This window comes from Odontesthes bonariensis, chromosome 20, assembly GCF_027942865.1.
Source record: "Odontesthes bonariensis isolate fOdoBon6 chromosome 20, fOdoBon6.hap1, whole genome shotgun sequence".
Taxonomy (NCBI): Eukaryota; Metazoa; Chordata; class Actinopteri; order Atheriniformes; family Atherinopsidae; genus Odontesthes; species Odontesthes bonariensis.
The window spans coordinates 25,885,695-25,905,963 of record NC_134525.1 but is presented as its reverse complement, the minus strand read 5'-3'; the positions used below and the strand labels follow the sequence as shown (position 1 = coordinate 25,905,963).

The 20,269-nt window shown below is 43.2% G+C and overlaps 1 protein-coding gene across 1 annotated transcript in view; it reads left to right on the top strand.

Moving 5' to 3' along the window:
* Positions 1-20,269, top strand: part of tgfbr1b (transforming growth factor, beta receptor 1 b) — a 64,053-nt gene that overhangs the window by 36,410 nt on the left and 7,374 nt on the right. Inside the window, 7 exon segments of the mRNA XM_075452559.1 lie at positions 151-408; positions 7,108-7,338; positions 7,764-7,931; positions 8,446-8,602; positions 13,856-13,980; positions 14,569-14,657; positions 14,659-14,700. Of these exon segments, the coding sequence (XP_075308674.1) occupies positions 151-408; positions 7,108-7,338; positions 7,764-7,931; positions 8,446-8,602; positions 13,856-13,980; positions 14,569-14,657; positions 14,659-14,700 (1,070 nt within the window).

Sequence of the window (20,269 nt, the reverse complement as noted above, 5' to 3'; positions counted from 1 at the left end):
GACAGTACGCTGAAGGTTAACAGTTTCTCTCTCCTGTGTGTTTTCTTCCAGGTTGATCTAAGAGTCGGATATAAACCTCTACACATGTCGCCTGTTAATGATGTACGTGTGCCCTGTTTTTCGTTTCCTCTCTCCTCTTGTGCCCTCTAGTGCCCAGTGTGAAGCCCCCTCCTCTGGGCCCCGTGGCCCTTGCGGCTGTGATTGCTTGCCCGGTGTGTGTGCTCTGCCTGCTGCTGGTTTTGGCGTTCTACATTTGCCACAGCCACCGAGGTCTGGGAGCTGGTGCCGGAGCCCTCCACCACCGCGTGCCCAACGAGGAAGACCCCTCCATGGACCACCCTTTTATCACTGTTGGAACAACACTAAAAGACCTCATCTACGACATGACCACCTCAGGCTCTGGATCAGGTAGGATCATGGATCATATAGACTTGACCCATTCAATTGGCACACGTATCTGCCTGAGTGAATAGTTTGGGAAATCTAATCTAATAGCTTTGTTCATTATAACTAGGGATGCTCCGATCAGCATTTTTGGGCACCGATCCGATCACAGGAATCCTAAATCTGCCGATACCGATCACAAAATCGATGGGGGAATAATAAAAATCCTCAATGTTGTGTATTTACAATCTAGCCTTGTGCACCACTTAAAGTGTTAAAAAAAAACATATTTGTACTAAAATAAATAATAAAGACATTTATGTACCACCATCAGCTTTTTATTTATGTAAACATTACATGCCCTTTCAAGAGCAATAGATAAATAAAAAACCAACAACTAAACCTTAACTGAGGGAATAAGCAAGTAAGAATAAGCAACCAAAATGTATTCGGTTGCTCATTCTTACTTGCTTATTCCCTCATAACGATATATAAGAATAAGCACAGCTTTTAAATAACCTTAACATTTTTAAAAAACCTTGGCACAAACCAACAACTAGACCTTAACTATGAGGGAATAAGCAAGTAAGAATAAGCAACTGAAATGTATTACATACGTCCGAAGGCTCCTGCTAAAGCGTCGGCTGTGTGTGAATTCTTGGCAGTGCAGTACGAGGTTGTGTCGCTGGGAGTTAGGGTCGATGAAATGCGCTGTTAAACTTAACATCGACATGTGACATAGTCTTTGAAAAGCGTGTTGACGTGTGTGTATACTGTCTCGGACAGCTGAGGGAGACAGCTGGGGGGGGCGGCGGATGGCATAGCGTGGCTCCTCCAGGCACGATAACAACCGTCAGAACCCCGTGCCCTCCACCACAAACAGAGGCTGCTCGTCAAGTCCATGTAATTCCATAAGCGTTTTTGTTTTTCATAAAACAGTCGCCGGTAAGTTACTTCACGCGCGGGAAAGAAAACAGTTCAATTCATATAAATTTAACATAAATCTCATTGATAATTTCATATAATTTTTTTTTTTTTTTTAATATGCGATCAACCTGTTTAGGGTCCATACCGGCCGATCGATCGGAGCATCCCTAATTATAACTGAAATATTCAGATTGAGACCAGCTCCCTAAATTGGATTACGCGGGTATATAAAATGGATGGATGGATGGATAGAGATATAGATGGAAGATTAGGAGAGCAAAATGTAAAAGGTTCAAATGAAGCTTTAATTAGAGTCGACGTGCTGAACCATTGGTCTGGAGGTTTAAGCGGTTTCCTGGCAACCTCGCAGTGATGGCGAGAATTTAATTTTATTTATTTTACGTTGGCAATACTTTACATAAGCCTGGTTTGTTATGCAGTGTTAAATCTGTGAAGAACGCTGCTTTGCATTTTTTACGGTCCACTTGCATAAATACTGTATATTACACATTCAGGGGACAAGTGATTACGTGCGATTGTGCTGACCAGCTTATATCTTAGAAGAATAAGTATTGCAGTGTGGGCCGTAGCTCTCAGTTTGCTACACCTGCTTTATGTGGGTCACACTCTGCAGAGTGTCTTTGTCCTGAGTGATGGACCTGGTTTTTAGTTGGTAAGGCTGACATGATTTGGGTCCTTGTTATTGTGTAATAGTGTTCAGGCAGGCCTATCACATGCTGTTCTCAGGACCATGTGTCATTGCTAGCTATTATACACTCATCCTCTCTTATGTTCCTGCTCAGTTTCCTTCCACAGTCTGCTGGTAGGTCAATGGCTGTGTTCGAAACCGCATACTACTACTCCTACTACTCATACTAACTTTTTGAGTTAGTATGAGTAGTTTGAGTAAGCGAGAAGTTCCCGGATGCATACTAGATTCGCCGAAATGTTGAGCATGCATCATGAGGTTACTACTCATACTCAAACTACCCAACGTGACTTCGCAGATCGTCATTTCCTGTCAAAACGGCAGTTTCAAGCTAGCTATAACAAGGGTAGGTTCACTTCCTGTTTTCAAAACAAAAGCACCAATTGTATCGTAATGGCTTTCCCTATGATAAAAGGCAACGGGTATTTTATTTTGTGAAAATAACCGGAAGTGCGTTTCTCACTGCGGCTAGCTTTAGTAGCGCCGAATTCGTCGGATCAAAATTGTAAATAGCCGGTATTTTGTCAGGTTTTCAACACGTTGGGGATCTAAACGACTACTTTCTCACCTGAAAATGTTTCAAATGTTGCTAAAGTTTACAGAGTTTAGAGCTTAGGTGAAATCAGCTTCAGGCCGGCTGATTTCGGCTCGGGCAGGAGCGAAATGCATTGTGGGTAGGCGCTCTGCATACTCTGATCGATGAGTATGCAGTATGGAAGTATGTAGTATGCAGTTTTGAACACAGTCATTGTATTTTTCTTAAATATCCATTTTTTTCATTTTGGGTTTTCTTGACAGCTTAGCAACCAGCATAGAGGTGCATTACTGCCAACTAGTGGACTGGAGTGTCCACACAGCCGGCTTTGTAGATAGAAAGCCTGAAAATGTTGCATACCGATCATGGAAAATTGATGTAAATTGATGTTTTGCGGTTGTTTTTTCACTCAGCTCTACCACAAGTCGTAGCTCAGGGGGTGTGCCGCTGATGAGTCAGCCGGGTGTGGACGTCACCTCAACACATAAGTCCAACCCCTAATTGCTGTGCAGACGCCCTGGTAGTGCCCGTTGGGTTAATCCTTCAGCTTCAAAAGCCCACAGTGAGAGGAAGCGGAGCTGCGTCTTCCATCTTCATTGCAGTGTGTATCTGATACACTGGCCAGCTGTCCCAGATTCAAGCTGCATATGCATGAATGGTGCCCTGGCAGAAGCGGCCGTTCAAGCTCGTCAGAAATTAGCACCTTTTCCGTGAGACGGGCTCCTCCAGCCTGCTGCCAAGGAACAGTTTAAATTCACATTCACCAGACGCAGCGTGCTGGCAGAATGTGTGGGCTGTTGTAATTGGTGTTCTGCCTGTTTAAATGAAGAAGACTTGTATTGTCTGCTTCCTCATTAGCCGTGTGTTACAGCAGTGGGAAAAAAAAAAAAAAAAAAAAAAAAAAAAAGCCTCCTCCATCCACCAAGATTTAACCCTCACTACATTGTTCTGGTGACGGGTTAGAAAATGGAGATAAAAGTTGGAGCTGTTCATTATCACAGAGCTCTGAGCTATAACCCCAGCTCTGAACCTCTTCCTCACCACGGCTCGTTGTGCGCTTGTGTCTGCTGGTTGGCTTCGTTTCCATGCTGACCCAGACCAGGATAAGTGTGTTATTTATCTATGTAGTGTTTTAAAAAAACATGTCACTGTCCTCACACTCAGAAGTTATTCCTGCTGTCTGTTCCCAGAAGCTGTACTGAAAGTGGGAAATGATCCATTTACATACGCTGCTGGCTTTGCAGCTTTAAAACCACTTCAGATGAAAGGTGCTGATGTCACAGAATAAATCAAAAGCAATTTATTTTTTTTTTTGCGACTTAGAGGCTTTTAAAAAGTAGCTGTTTTTGTCTGACTGTTTTTTTTGTTTTGTTTCGTGTTTTTCCCCTGACATTGATCTGATGCTGATGATTCATTTCACATTTACTTCTACTTCAAAAGTCTGCATGTGTAGCGTGTTCTCAGTGCTATGTTATTTCTGGTTAAATGAAGGTTGTTTCATACAACAAGGCTGTCGGGTGACATTTAAGTGATATTTGCTCTCTTAACACGTTCTTTCTCAGAGTCGGCTCTTTGTGGTGTCATTTAGTTGGAGTAGCTCTACACACGAGTCCTGCTATATTGTAACAGGGTTTAACAGCTTATGAAACTTCGGGAGCCCTGTTACTGTGTTAAGTTGGGAAATTCTACCTTAATGAAACATGCTAAGTTTATGGCTAAGGTGAAGAATGAAAACTGATAAATCAGAGAAGGAGCACCACAAAAGCCTCTTTCTCACCGGATATTAGGATTTTTTTTTTTTAAGTTATTAAAATACTGTCATTTCCCTCTAGGGAAATGATGAGGTATCGTTCAATTTATTGCAACTGAGCACATGTTTAATCAGGGTCTTAAAGAACATTTCCAGTAATAATTGTTGCTGTCAACCGATGGACAGGTCATATTAAAAAAAAGAACAAAGGCAGATATTCTCAGACGGATGACCTCACTCAGCTTTACGAGCAACACTGATATCAGCAAATTCTCATGGAATACAAAGCGCTTCATGATCGTGTGTGTGTGTGTGTGTGAGAGAGAGAGACACACTCAGTGGGGTTACATGGCACTGAAAGGATCGGATAATTGTCTAAATTACAATAAGAATGAGTTGAGCAAGGGTAATTATCCTTGGATATATGGCAGTGAATGAATCGAATCAGAGGCACCAAGCATGTCATGAAGAGGAAGATGAAACTACGTCCCTCTACATTTGGTTTGTGATGCACAACGGCGCATTCTTCATCGCGTTCTTTGTTTCTTTCCAACATCGACAACAACACTAATATCGTCTCTTCCGACTTCCGGTTCATGACCCCGGGAAAAAACCTCGAGCTTGCGCAGAACGCAAAGTCTAATTCACCACGTGCTTCATCCGTCTGCAAACACGTTTAATTTGACTTTCAACCGAGTTATCTCGGGGTCTTAATTCGATCGCGAGTAACTCGATCCGATCCAATTTCTTGTCAGATTAAGGCGTCTACATGCACTTAATAACTCATTCTTATTGTAATTTAGCCAATTATCCGATCCTTTCAGTGCCATGTAACCCCACTGATTGACAGTCTTATTCAGAACCTGAATGAGATTCAAAGGAGCTTTGAATTGCTTGCTGACTATTTACACTTGTAGATCAATATGTACGGAGGGGACAGAAATGTCACTTTTGGTAGCAGCAGTTCTTGGGACCCAAAACGATCCAACTCATTTCAAATGAGTTATGAGGGACGGGTTTGGCAGTGTCCTCCGCCACATCAAAAAACTCCCAGCTGGAGAAATGTTGCTGTGGAGTTCATGCCCGTGGCTGATTTAAAACGAGTAGAGATTTCTGGAGCTTTATGGTGACGCTCTTTAATTTCTGTATGAACAGGAACTCTGCCGTGTTGTGGATCTCGCCTAATGGAAAAACCCAATGCTTTCCAGGCTGAAGCCGCTCTGCAGCATGTGATCAGCGATGGCCATTTCAGAGGGCTCTGCAGGAAATCGTTTTCACATTGACGAGCTCTGAAGGTCATTTAGGCCCGTCTTCTCTGCACATCCAGGCCCTGCAGCCCCGGTGGAATTCAACATCGCACCGTTTAAGCAGCACTGAATGTGCGCGCACTCATCAGCTCCCTGTGTGCTTCGCAGCGGGTTATCAGTCAACGACATTATGAACCGCTGAGGAAGGTGCCATGGAAATGAGCCACTCTTCCTCCTCTACCTCACGTAACTGTGGGTGCATCCGTTTGTTAACGGGTACTGTTATGGGAAGGTCCATTAAAGCTCGGGGAACAACATTCTTGACAGCCTGTCAAGATGGCTCTCCACAGCTGGGAACTCCCTTTTATCCTGTCACAAGCACAAGGCCGTTAGCGAAGCTGACACTGGCTGTCTGCAGGGTCCGGCAGCAGGTGCTGTTCCTGTTGCCCCCGGATCTTATTGCCTCTTATCTGAAGCTCTGTTTTCTTGTCTCTATTGAGGGTAGTCGGAGTCCACAGGTGTCTTATAATGACCTCCCCCCTTTTGAGAGGTCAGGTTTTGGAGGAGGAGACGGAGCCTCGAGAGTCATTGCAGGAGTCCTTTTAGGAGCTGCGGGGGGGTCAGCGAGCCGAGGGAGTCTAGTTTGAAATGTTTCAGTCCTCCATCCACTGGCTACTTTTTTTTTTGTCCGTCATGTCGTCAGCTGACATTTCAGTGGGAAGTAACCCGGCCGTTAGTATCTCATCAAAAGTATTAGAATAATGTGCTGCACCCTCCACCGAACCATAGTAATTGCATTGCTTAGTTGCCTATAAAACAGCAGCTGAATTAAAACCCGAACTCAAGGATCTAATTGTCATGAAGTACTTTGCACGCCTGTATTTCTACTTTAGTGAATGAAAATCTCTAAAAACGTTAGTTAGGGTTGTTCATGCCTTCACCTCCGTACAACCTGGCTACTGCAATGGTCTCACTTGTCTTAACCACAAACCCATTCATTGGCTCCAGAGTGTAGAAAAGCGGCCTTCCAATGGATTTCAAACTGCCGCTCATCTGACATTTTGCTCTCACGTGAGCCTGCGTCCCAGTGCGATCTGTTCCTGAGTGCAGAATACCAGAGTTAAGCGTTAAACAAACTTTTTAATCGAAAAGCCTCTTCTGATTGACTCTGACTGACTGCAGTGTGTTTCTTCTTTCTGTGTTTTGATGAGATTAAGTTTATTTTCTTGTTCTGGGTTTTCTTTTTTTTCTTCTTCTTTTTTGTATTTGTTCGATCTGTTTTGTTTCTGTTGGGTAAAGGTTTGACACTTGCTGAAACAAGAAAGACAGTTTTTGACAGTGGAATAATCAGCTGATTGATGGGCTTTGCTTTCTAGTTCCCCGCTACACATTAGCTTTAAATTCAGTGTAAACCCTCAGCTCTTTCCAGCGAAACTGCAGCATTTTCTTCTCATTTCCTCCTTTTCTCTTCCCAGCTGTTATTTCACACGTCCCCCTCATGTCCACATCGCTTTCTGCTTTTTAAATGTGGAGTTTCTTTTCCGTTTCTCTTCAGGTCTGCCCCTGCTGGTCCAGAGGACCATTGCCAGAACCATCATCCTCCAGGAGAGCATTGGAAAGGGGCGTTTTGGCGAGGTGTGGCGGGGTAAATGGCGCGGCGAGGAGGTGGCCGTGAAGATCTTCTCCTCCCGAGAAGAGCGATCCTGGTTCCGCGAGGCAGAGATCTATCAGACTGTGATGCTGAGACACGAGAATATTCTGGGCTTCATTGCTGCAGACAACAAAGGTTAGAAATGATCCGAAAGAGCTCAGAGAAGATGGATTATGGTCAGGCTTCTCAGAGCCCTGTGGGGAAAATCCAATCCTCAGACGAATGGCAGTATTTAAAGTTCCACGAATGTAAAACGGTGCAAATGAAATGCTCTTCTGGGTGGTTTATCTAAATGGATGGGTTTTAATGGGTTACCTATTTTACACGACATAAGAGTCGGAACTCAAAGCATATCAATTCTTCTCATAGTTGCAGCGCATGGCTTGCTTTGTAACATTTGGACGGTGGAATCAAACGTCTAGTTTGCGTCCTGGTAAGAATATTAGCTCACCCAAGATGGGTACACTGTGGGCTGTACTGTATGTCAATAAGACACGTTACATATTCTGATCCCAACCCCAAACCTTCATCCCTTTGCTCGTCTTGTTGTCTGTGTGTAGATAACGGGACATGGACTCAGCTGTGGTTGGTGTCGGACTACCACGAGCACGGCTCCTTGTTCGACTACCTGAACCGCTACACCGTCACCGTGGAGGGCATGATCAAGCTGTCCCTGTCCACAGCCAGCGGCCTCGCCCACCTCCACATGGAGATAGTGGGCACACAAGGTCAGACACACACACACACACACACACACAATCTCAAGCCAGTAACACTGTATGTCCTACTGGGAGTAATTTTCATAAATGCATAAAATCGAAGTAGATACATTTTTTTTTTTTTTTTCTGATATTATTACTTCTCTCGGAAACATTTTCTATATTGTGGACAAGATTCAGCTTCCAGAAAGAAAAACCAATTTGCCTGATTTGCAAAGAATAAAAGACTCGGAACAATTGTCTAAATGTGGTGTGACTCAACAGACACCTCAATAAACTCTAAAGTGAAGGTTGTGACGAGTGTATGAATTCAGAGAAAGGAGACCGTCATGGGAGAATAAGGCGTGACGCACACTGACGTGATGTCCCCATTAATTCCGATCTGACCTTACAGACGTGAGGTGGCATTGCAAATGATCCGATCTGTGTCCGATTAGTGAGCGCACGCTTAAGTTATGCTCATTCAGAAATGAGCATGACGCCGGGCTCGGGCCACGTCTGAACAGAGCCACTGTGTCTGCAGGAAAGCCAGCCATCGCTCACAGAGACCTGAAGTCAAAGAACATTCTGGTGAAGAAGAACGGGACCTGCTGCATCGCTGACCTGGGTCTGGCTGTCCGCCATGATTCCGCCACCGACACCATCGACATTGCTCCAAACCACAGAGTGGGCACCAAAAGGTGAGCGCGTGCAACACAGCGCATCATTTCTCAGACTCAGGACTAACGGTCCTCATTTTTATTTGATGCTGCTGGAGTAAGTTCTGCTCTACTCCGCTAAATAAATAAAGAAAAAACCTTGGATATTCTTCTTCAGCAGGGTTTGACTTCTGCTTCCCATCAATCATTTCTTCAGCTGCGGGTGTTTTCGCCTCAGAGCCTCAGAAAGTCAGAGCACCTCTAACTTTCCAAACACTGCTCCTGTGCTTCCGCAGCGTTGCCGTGAGACTTTGCCTCCTCAGTCCACATTCAACCCAAAGATATAAAAAAAAACACACTGGGTGTAAACCCTTGTAATCCATTAGGTTGAGGTTGACTAAACATTATCATTAAGTGATTTATTACCAATCATTGAGGTGGGTAATTGACAGATTATTTCCACCCATGTGAAAATCCGAATGTGCTGGTTTTCTGAGAGTTCTGCTCAGTTGAGCTTTTTCTCAAGTTGAGAAATTTCAGTTAAACCATCTATAAATGCATTCAGATCAGTCAGGTTGTTGCATCTGGGTTATTGATTCAAACCAACTCTTTAAGGCTCAGAAGTCTTGAATAACTTTCCAACTCATTGCTTTCCTTTTTAAAAGGCTCAGTAAAAAAATCTGCTCGCTGTGGCTTTTAATAAACTGTAGGAAAGCAGGAGAAAGTGGAACATTTGTTAGGAACTACTTTCAGCTGCAGATGAATCTAGTTACTGCTCTCGTGAGCATTTCTCGAAGCAGGATGATGCGTGTGAGAAAGCACAAAATAAATTGATGGTTAATGTTCCTTGCATGTCTCCCAGGGAAACGCTCGGCTCAAAGCTGGTGGCTCCGCCGGCCGATAGGTGACTTCTCACTTTCACTTTAACCGCCCGGTTCGGTCCACACATCCTCTGTCCTCTTGCAAAGACTTGTCTAGCCACTGGGTTAAAAAGTGAACTACATCTTCCATCAAACAGTCCCTTCCTTTCCTCCCACAGAGATGGCAGCGGAGCTTTCATCCTGCTCTGCTTTTTCTTTTGGGCGCACACATGTCCTCTGCCAGCCTCCGTCTCTTTGTGCTGTGTTGACGCTGCAGGCGTATTACTGTGCCACTAAATGATTCAGCAAGCCTCGGGTCAGTGGAGACGGGCTCTCTGGCCTTTTTGTTGAAATCCACGTTAAATATAAATGATCAGACAACACAAATGAAGTAACTCCAACTCAAAAGTTACACTTTGTAATAAGCGTATTTTTCCTTCATGAAGTTGCGTGACTAGACATAACGGCATAATTTAATAATTCCACAATTACTGATGGGCTCATCCCTCACGGCGCTCCTTGCATGCAGGGAAAGCTCCTCTGTGATATTGATTGATTGATGGATAGATTTTTATTTTCAAACATGTATAAAAAAGAAAATGTATGTAACTATTTATACATACAAAAGAAAGAAAAAGAGGAAAAAAAATTATAATTCAATCACATAAAGTGCTAATACATAACAAAACACCACACATTGTTCGAAAAAGGAATGGGAAGAAGTACAATACTTTTTTTTAGTTTCCCACCCCTTTTTAACTACTCTTCAGTTTGTAAATATCCTAACTACAATACACCTATATAAATATATGCCATATATACACTTCCTAAATATCTAAATAAATATACAATCACAAAAATAAATATATACTACACACATATCATTGTAAATATAAATGTAAATATGTCTACACCCATAAATAAATATATACCATATACTAAATAAATTACAATATAACAATTAACCCTTTTCTATTCATATATTTATCCCTCATCGTCCTCCATTAACATAATTCCTCTTCCATGTACTTGGAAAAAAAATTAAATAAGAAATCATATCTTGGTATGCCGAGGCCTAATGTTAGTAGAGTATATATATATATATATATATATATATATATATATACACACCCGTATTTCTCAGGAATTGGGTGAAATGTTCTGTTTTAACTCAATACCACATGCGCCATTTCAGAAGCACAAGGATAAAGTCGAATAACAACCCCTCCAGGTTCCCACAGGATTAGTTCAATTCAAATTGATTTAATTCATTTTATTTATATGGCAGCAAATCGCAACAAATGTCATCTCAAGGCTCTTCAAAAGATGCAGTCCAGCTTAATCATATTTGTTGTAATCCAATCATAGTCCAACCAAATCAAATCCATGCAAAGCCAATTAACTAAAAAGTTTCTTCACTATGTCAACCAACAGATTGCATTAAAACATCTCTGGATTCAGGCCCTCATCCCGAGGCGGAAAGAAGCCTCCGGCCTCTCCTGCTCAAAGTGAAATGACTCATTTAGACGACATAGCTGTGCCACCACTGATTTTATAGATGTGATGTCAGCTCACATGTGCACCCTCCTGGGGCCGCTCAGCCACATCACTTCCACTGAATTTAGTCAAAGCTGTGACGTATTAGACTAGTTTCGTTTTTCATTTTTCTTTTTTTAACAATGGGGTAAAATAAGAAAGTGCCGCTCAGGTTGTTGCTGACAAACGCAGAGGGTAAGGCGGGGCTGAGGGGAACATATCCAGCTTCTTAAATACACTCACTTTAAAAACTATAATTAATATAAATACACTTTGTGGGCTGTACAACTTTGTTTCTGATCCTATTTTGTCTAATTCTCTCGTCATCTTTTAAACTCATCTACTCTTTGTCCAAAGCTTTTCTCTCATTTTTCTCTCATGTTATCCACCTCTTTGAAAAGATGATCAGTGGTGTGTTTACGGTGCGATTCTAAAGTGGACGAACCGCAGGGTTTTCCCTCACCCGCTATTTGTCGTGTTGACAATTAAGTCTAAACCTCATCGGTTGTAATGCTCCCAGAAAATAGCCAATTATGTTGGGATAATTGGTTCATTTTTGTTCAGTAAGGCTGGCGTTTTTTTGTGCAGCTAGAAGTAGGATTCTCTCTTCAAAACCCGAACTGCCTTCCTCTGAAATAAGCGTTGGTTAATTCAGTCGATCATGAGCTACCTTCACATCATTGATGTCTCCTGATGGTCTCAGTGACATCTGAGAAACTTCTCTTCTTCTGTCATTCCCCAAAATCCAGTTTTCCTTTGAGGATCCTTGTAGCGTTGATAATGATGTCACCACCATTGTTTGACCACTATTTGGTTACATTTATTGGTTAAAAGATACTGTTAAGACTAGGGATGGGAATTGTTAAGAATTTAGCGATTCCAGTTCCATTATCGATATCGCTTATCGATTCGGTTCCTTATCGGTTCTCAGCCAGTTATATATAGTACAAATGGCTATGGATGCAGTAACACTTTAATTTCAAGTATGCGCCAACATTTTATCTATTTTCTCCTCTGTCATTTTACTTTTCCCTGCCTCGATAAAAGGGGTAGCTCCAGCTATGCGTGTTTTGATCATTCTTCCCCTCTGGTCAGATACTGTAATTGGTGGCTGTAATCTTGGGTTCCTCCCCTCTATCCTGCTGGGCTTGACGTGTTTTTGAAGCAATCAGTTTTTGAGACTGTGTTGGCAAACCATCTTCCGCTTGATTGGGCGTCAGAAGCGCAGTGTTCAGAGGCAGGAATGTTGCAGTTATTCTGTGGCATTCTGATGTCGGCTGCACGTGATTTAATCATTCGACCCACTCTGGATCACAGTATTTAACGGCTCTTCGTTGCTCTGCAGCAGTTTTCTAATTGGTTCATGTAGAGCCATCATTCACATCTGTCCCGCTGCCTCCAGACGGCTGCTGGCACTTCATGAGCTGAACACATGCGCTTCACTATGGGTGAAGCAGCTGAGCTGACGTACAATGGGGGAAAAAAAAATCTATACCACTTCCCATTAATCCTGCTGAATATTAATCCTGCTGAACATACTGACTTTTATCCGTGTATCTGCTTTACAAAGCATACATTTTCAAAACATTCTGATTCTGGTGGACTCCTGTTCTACAGGCAGCACAATCAACTGAAGCAGTGTAGCGCACGCCACTGTAGGCTGTGCAAGGCACAGTAGAGCTCTGCCTTGTTATGTAATTCACACGTCGAGTGAGTGTTGTCGGGATGACATCTGCTGAACTCAAAAGATCTCATCCGAGGTCGGCCTCGGGCTGTTTTCTATCCAGAAATACAAACCCTGGTCTCAACAGTAGGAGTGTGAAAAGAAACACTGAAGGGCACTTTTTGAGTCGGAGGGATTGAATAAATCCGGCCACAACAGATAAATATCTTTTTTGGATTTCAGCCCCACTATCTCAGTGCTGTGATATCTGCTGGCCGGATGGAGGCAGATGCCATGTACCCTGCTACACTGTGTAGATCATAAAGTGTTTCCGGGTGAATGTGGCTTGTCGTGTAAAAGCGCTTTGAGTGGTCAGCTCGATGAGTATACAATCTGTGTACTACTTATGGTCTGGGATAACAATGCGTTTCTTTTTAATTACCCCCCCACCCCCCCAAAAGTCAAGTCCCAGATAGAACAGATCTGAGGTAAAATATTTGAGAATCTTAATTCCAAATAATTGTAATCTTAAAGTTTTTAAGGATAGATTTCACATTTCGCATCCCTGATGTGCCCACCTGAGAGCTGGTCACTAAGCACAGGCTTTGAGGAGTAGCAAAATGAACAAAAGCTTCTCTAACTAATACACTCCTCACCTTCCTGTGATCATCGTGCTGGTCTGATTGTTTATTGGAGGAACCTGATTTGCAGAGAAATGGTTATTAAACTTGAAAAAGTTTCTGAAATGAAACATTTGGCTGCGTTCTTGTCAAGAACTTTCTCACACATTAACTGTGCTCACCTGGACATTTACTCATTGTTGAGTGTAATGTTTTCAGTACAGAATGTGGTTTTTCACAGGTATGAACTCTCACTGGCTTTTTTAAAGGACTGGATAACAAAATGGTTTCTCATTTTTTTTTTTTTTTTTTTTAAGTCCAAATGGACCTTTCCTGGATGAATACTGCACACCGACATAATAATAGCTTATTACAACATGTGAGCCATGCGTGCTTTCATGTTGCACATGAAGCTACAGTTCACACGAACAGTTCCATGTATATGCTGTGGCTCATATCAACTGTTTCAGGAAAAGCTTTCTAAAGTATGTGTGTGAATTGCTGTTAGACTATCACTGGAACCTTGGATGCAGGGCAAAGAAGTGACTATTTACTGTGTGCTTAAGCAGCCAAGCATACCTGTCTCTAACTTGGTTTGTGTCGTGTTCCCTCTCAGGTACATGGCCCCAGAGGTTCTGGACGACTCCATAAACATGAAACACTTTGAGTCGTTTAAGCGAGCCGACATCTACGCCATGGGCCTGGTCTTCTGGGAAATCGCCAGCCGCTGCTCTATGGGAGGTGAGACTCAAACAGGAAGCAGTGGCATGCAGTGAATTATCATGTCAACAATGGAAGGGATAACAGGAAGTGATTGGTGCATAGACAAAGACAAAGGCTGTGTTCGAAACCGCATACTACATACCTCATACTTGCAAACTGCATACTTCCATTCTGCATACGCATACTGATCGATCAGTATGCAGAGCGTTTACCCACAATGCATTTCGCTCCTGCCTGAGCCGAAATCAGCCGGCCTGAGGCTGATTGCGCTTAAGCTATAAACTCTGTAAACTTTAGCAACATTTGAAACATTTTCAGGCGAGAAAGTCTGATAAAATACCTGCTATTTACAATTTTGTTCCGACGAATTCGGCGCTACTAAAGCTAGCCGCAGTGAGCAACGCACTTCTTACGATACAATCGCTTACTCAAACTCGCTTACCAACTCAAAAAGTTAGTAGGAGTAGTAGGAGAAGTATGCGGTTTCCAACACAGCCAAAGTTAATGCTACATCACACATGATAGTATCTGTGTTGATGGATGGAATTTGCTGGAAAAGACGAGACTATGTGAAGTGTTTTAAACCTTTTTATTTTTTATTGTCAGGCATTCACGAGGACTACCAGCTGCCCTACCATGACCTGGTTCAGTCAGATCCATCAGTAGAAGAGATGAGGAAGGTGGTCTGCGAGCAGACAGCTTCGGCCCAACATTCCCAACCGCTGGCAGAGCTGCGAGGTAAGGCCGGCTCCTCCGCATCCGAGAAGAATTCATTTCAAAGCCGTTCGAATCAGAGCTGAAACAACTCATAGGCTAAATCAATGCATATGCCCGTTGAACCGGGTGAAACCGAAGGTGACGGTGTACGCTCTCGTCATTAATCTGACTTACCTTGAGCACTGCATTCCAACTCCCTGTTTAAAATGACACCTGCTGCGTCATGCCACTGAGATGGAGCTTTTCAAACTGAGACCCTCCCATACGCAGAGGTTTATAAGTGAGATAAAAGGTACCATTTTGTTATGGTGGGGAGAACAAGCTATCCATAGCGGATTAAAAAGGATTCCGTTCCACGTCTGTTAGCATCCTGGCAGTGAGGAAAAGGACGAAGCCACACGCCATGGTCATGTGATGCAGCCAAACAGATTTCTTCTCTGATGTCGGCTGGGATTTACCTAACCTTTGTCTGAAAGGTTAGGTAAATCACTCGTAAAGCGTCTCTTTTCTCGTTCAGTTTTCACTCTGTTGGAGCTGACCTGTAGAGGTCAAAGTGATTTCATTTAGTAAAGACTGAACAAATAGGAAAGCCTTTCCTCGTTGCTGCACACACTCGGTGGAAGCGTGTGCTCCGTCATGCGCAGACTGAACCGTACCGAGCATGAACCAACCGCCTGAATGGCTCAAAGTGAGCATTGTGCATGCTCCTTCACCACACCCCAAAACATCAAAACCCTCCGTGCTTGCAGTTGGGATCTGTTTCACTGTTGTGTCTGAAGGTGAACACAGGAATGTCTAGATTTCTGCATCAGACGCAGAGCGATGCACAACAGACAGTCCCAACAGAATCCGTCCGGACAGACGGGTCCAGCAAGTTGGAACTAGACCGAGCTTCGGATGCAGACTTGAGTGCTTGAAAACCAGTCTTGGTCCGTTTGTTTTCTTTGCGTAGTGCGAAGATTGAGAAATTTCTGTTCTCAGCATTTCCTTGGTTGCCAACAGTATAACCTTTTTGAAAGAAGGAAGTTGTGCTCACAGACCGGCAGGAGTTAAGAAGAGGAGGAATCAGTACCTGTCTTGTAAATATAAGGCTTCCTAAAAGAGTGGCTTTTAGGAAGCCTAATATTACCTAAAGTAGCTGTTAGTCACCTGAAAGAAAAGTAACAGTAATCTCCAAATCCCCACACTTTAATACACACACCACACATATATGCACATCAATCAGTCCTGGCTCCTTTTAGGAGTTCAGGCCATCACATTTACAAACTATTTGCCGGAGGACGGCACTGAATACGAAGTGATGAAGGCTTTTTATTCCAACCTCTTAAGAACTTTTCATTCACTGATTGTACTGGTTGGCTTCCACCGAGCTTTGGAACTGCGGGCGGCCGTCGCCAATAAATAAATCAATTGTATGTGGAAAACGCTCTAATGGATTTGGGATTGCATCATTCTCTGACCCTCCGTACTTGCAGGAAAAAAAAAAAAAAAAAAGACTAGAATGAGTGCGTACTTCTGTTTGGGAAAGCTGTGAAACAACCTTTCACTCACCAGCTTTATTCTAGTCAGTTCAGGCAATTTTTTCTAATTGTTGACGTTTCCTGTCCGAGCTGTGCTGTGGTTTGACCTGCTCCGCGCACCTTTCCCTAACTGTGCGCTGGGTTTGAGCACACGATTAATCCGACTCTGCATTCCTGCGTAACCCTCGCCTCAGGACATCCCACTCCACTCTTGTCAGTCCAGAAAGTAAATCTTCATGGATCCGATAGATTCCTTGTCTGATCTTAGCAATAAAGTGGACATTATGCTCCTGACTGAGACCTGGCTTTATAACACGGCTACACGGAGGTGACCCTGCTAACGTTTGGAACACTGCACTCGTCTAAAGAGGAGGAGCGGCGGGGTCGCTGTTGTGTATTTAAGCATTTTTAGTTCTAATCTTTGTCTTTTGATGATAACCGGATTCCACATCTTCCGACTCAACTGAGACACGGTAACCTCTTTATCTGAAATCGCACCTAAATCTGACCGAATGATGATCACATTTCAGGTGAATTCGCTGTTCACGGTGCATGATAACAACAACTGGAACCGCATAGGTCATCAGCTCGCCGAGTCTTTTCAATTCAAACAACACGTCACAGGACCCACCCGAGTTCTTTATGTCACAGTAACGAATGCTGACGTGGCAATTTCAGACCATTACTGCATATTTTCTGAAATAATGTGCTTTCCTGTTCCAAACCAGTCCCAACCGATTCATCAGAAAGTCCCACATTAAAGCAAATACGGCCGGTATGAGTTCCCGTAGCCCTGCGCTGCGTCAGCGAGCGATGATGGAGCATTTCTCTGATGGAGCATTTCCATGATGGTTTCTTTTAAATCATTGCTCAAATTGCTTCTGCAAAACATTGTTAACATATGTGGAACACCGATGGAGAAAGGGCAGAAAAAAAAACAAAACAAAACAAACAAATTGATTTTGAAATCTTAAGAAATGCGCTTCAATCATAGAAAAAAGAAATAGGATTAGGCCTCACATCTCCCGGTGGCTCATTAATAGTCAGTATATTTCTGCCGTTATTGTCTTCTATTGAAAAAGAAATTATTCCTTCCAGATCCACACCCGCACACATCGTTTCCTCAGGAGAAAGCGAAACTAAAACGTCTCTCAGGCGTGCTGTGATCTCACCAAACCACGGTCCATCTGTGATCAATACATCTTTCAGCCTCCCGTTTTCATCGTAAAGAAAAATGTTGATAAGCAACCGGATGAACCAATCAGAGGGAACCACAGCAGAGAATCGGCTTTTAATGACCCCTTAACTTATGATGAGAGCTTCGTTTCAGCTCTGCTGGACCTCGCTGCCACCTTCGACACTGTCGATCGTGACATTTTGATTCCAAAGCCTCGTGAGTCATTTGGTCTAACGGCTCGGCTTCTTATTGTGCCTAAGAGACGGCTTTTATGCTCCAATAGAAAGGTTGAGCGGCTGTAATTTTGCGCTGCTGTTGAAGGAGAGCAGTAACAGAGAGGCATGCTCTGGAAAGAGTTTGTCTCACCCTTCTACCTACCATTCATCCCATTAATTAGCTTGGCAGATTAAAGTAAACGGAGCCGTTTCTGAAGGTGTTTAAGTTTGAATGCCCTTAGCAGAAAAACTAAGTGTCTGCTACTTCTGCTTCAGGAGACTGTGCAGACGTGAGGAATATGAGTGCGTGGCAATCTGCTTGTTAGTGGATGATTGGAGTTTCTTCGAATCCACCTGATGGAAGGAAGACTGGAATGCGTTGTCCGTCTGTAGGAAGTTCAGACGTGGTAGTATCCTCTCAGCAGACACAGTCTGAGACACAAACACAGACATGTTGACTCATACATACCAGATGCTGTTTACATCCCCGCCCATTCAGACAGGAAACAACTGGTCTGGAGGCCTCAAACCGTTTCCAGCACACATATTTGTAATGTCTGAAGTTGTTCTCAGCTGAAGCAGGAGCTGGACTTTTTTTCTCAGATTTCCAGGATGTGTGGCATCAAATAAACAAGTTTTTTTTATTTTTTTATTTTTATATACAAGAGATTCAAAACCTGGTGTTACAGTGTAGAGGGGGGACAGAGGGAGAGCAGCTTTATTCGTGAAGTACGACCAGACTTTCATATGCTTTTAGGTTTTGCTTCTTAAACTTTTTCCCCCCGTGTACAAATGAAGAACGTGTACATGCATAACAGGAAACCTGATTTCTGGCCCGATGTTAATGTCCACGGTCTACAAACAATTTGGTAGGTTGCAAAGATCCCAGGAAAGGCCTGAGTTCTTTCATTTAACACAGTGATACTCACTATTTTTTTCACAAGAGCCACATTGGCAGAGCAAAATCAAGGGAAGAGCCACTTTTACGACAACATACTAAGTCCCCTTTTGCAAATACACATTTCTACATATAAAACATCCCACAAAAAAAGAAACAACACAGCCAATACATTTTCAATTAAGACCATATTTACCTTAATACTGGGATGTGCAGAAGCTGGCCTGCATGTCCTTGACTTTCTTCATGTTGTATTTGTAGTTTGTTGTTGTAATCATAGTGAGACATTCAAGATGAGCACGTTTTTGTGCTGGTTTTTGCCCTTTTTTAATTAAAAACCGATGTATTGTGCCTGCATCTCGCGCTGGCTAAAGGAGCCTGCGTGCACTGCGGTCAAGTGTGAGGTGGTTTAAGCGGGCTGCGTTGCCAGGTTTAACAGTGCCCCCTTTAGGAAACACCATTAAGCCTTAATACTTAATAAAAATACTTAATGCTACAAAAACGCAAACTTAAAAAAAAAAAACTAATATTGCGCAGTATTAGCTATATGTTATTTGAAAAAATGTATTGTTATTGTTACCATATTGTTATAAGCTACTATGCGAGTGCGAGCCACCAATTAAAGCTTGAGGAGCCGAATGAGGCTTGCGAGCTGCGCAATGAGTATCTCTGCTTTAAGATGATACTCACTTATACGATGACTAACAGAAGCAGCCATATTGGATGTCGTCAGGGGCCACGTTGATGTTGTCTCCATGAAATGGTGATGTGTGGGCAAACCCTCTACGGTTTCACTCGCTGAGTGCAGCAGGTTTAAATGGCCCCTGTTCTGCAGATCATTTTAATTGTAACATGACTTCCTCCCTCTGCTGCCCTCCTCTTCCTCCTGCCCACTGGGTCAGATACTTAATTATTCCTCTCCGTCTGATTATCTATGATTTTGGAGGCCGCAGCGTCTGTTGTTACCGTGTTTCCCTGCTCGTGTCCTCTGTTGCCCTGTGTGCTCGGACATCCCTTCCTCACCATATGCAGATGAACACTTCACAGGATAAATGACGGTCAGCTGCAGCCCACAGGCATGTAGTCAGGTAGTCTACTGATGTTTAGAACAAAGTCCCATGCAAGTTTAGAGACTTTCCAACCTGTTGGATTGGCCTGAAACATGCAAAATGTAGATTAAAGATAATGTAGAGATGAGTGTCAGTGCACCTCTGCTGACTATAGACCCAAACTGAAGGTTTTAGACGAGGCAATAATCATTTCGAAGCAGTGAAATGTGAAGAAAACTCACTTTAAAGCCTGTAATGAACCCTCAGGCTGCATGCACCTCCCTACATGCAACAACAACAACACACTTTCCTGTTCAGCTGATGCTACACAGAGACACACACACACACACACACACACACACACACACACACACACACACTTTCCTGTTCAGCTAATGCTACACAGAGACACACACACACACACACACACACACACACTTTCCTGCTCAGCTGATGCTACACAGAGACACACACACACACACTTTCCTGTTCAGCTGATGCTACACAGAGACACACACACACACACACACGCACACACACTTTCCTGTTCAGCTGATGCTACACAGACACACACACACACACACACACACACACACACACTTTCCTGTTCAGCTGATGCTACACACACACACACTTTCCAACTAGCAGCCGGTAGTTCACGGACATCACAGGTGCAACTGGTTTCCTGTTCCAGGACAGGTCATATAAGCATGAACCGGAGTTCCTCTTCA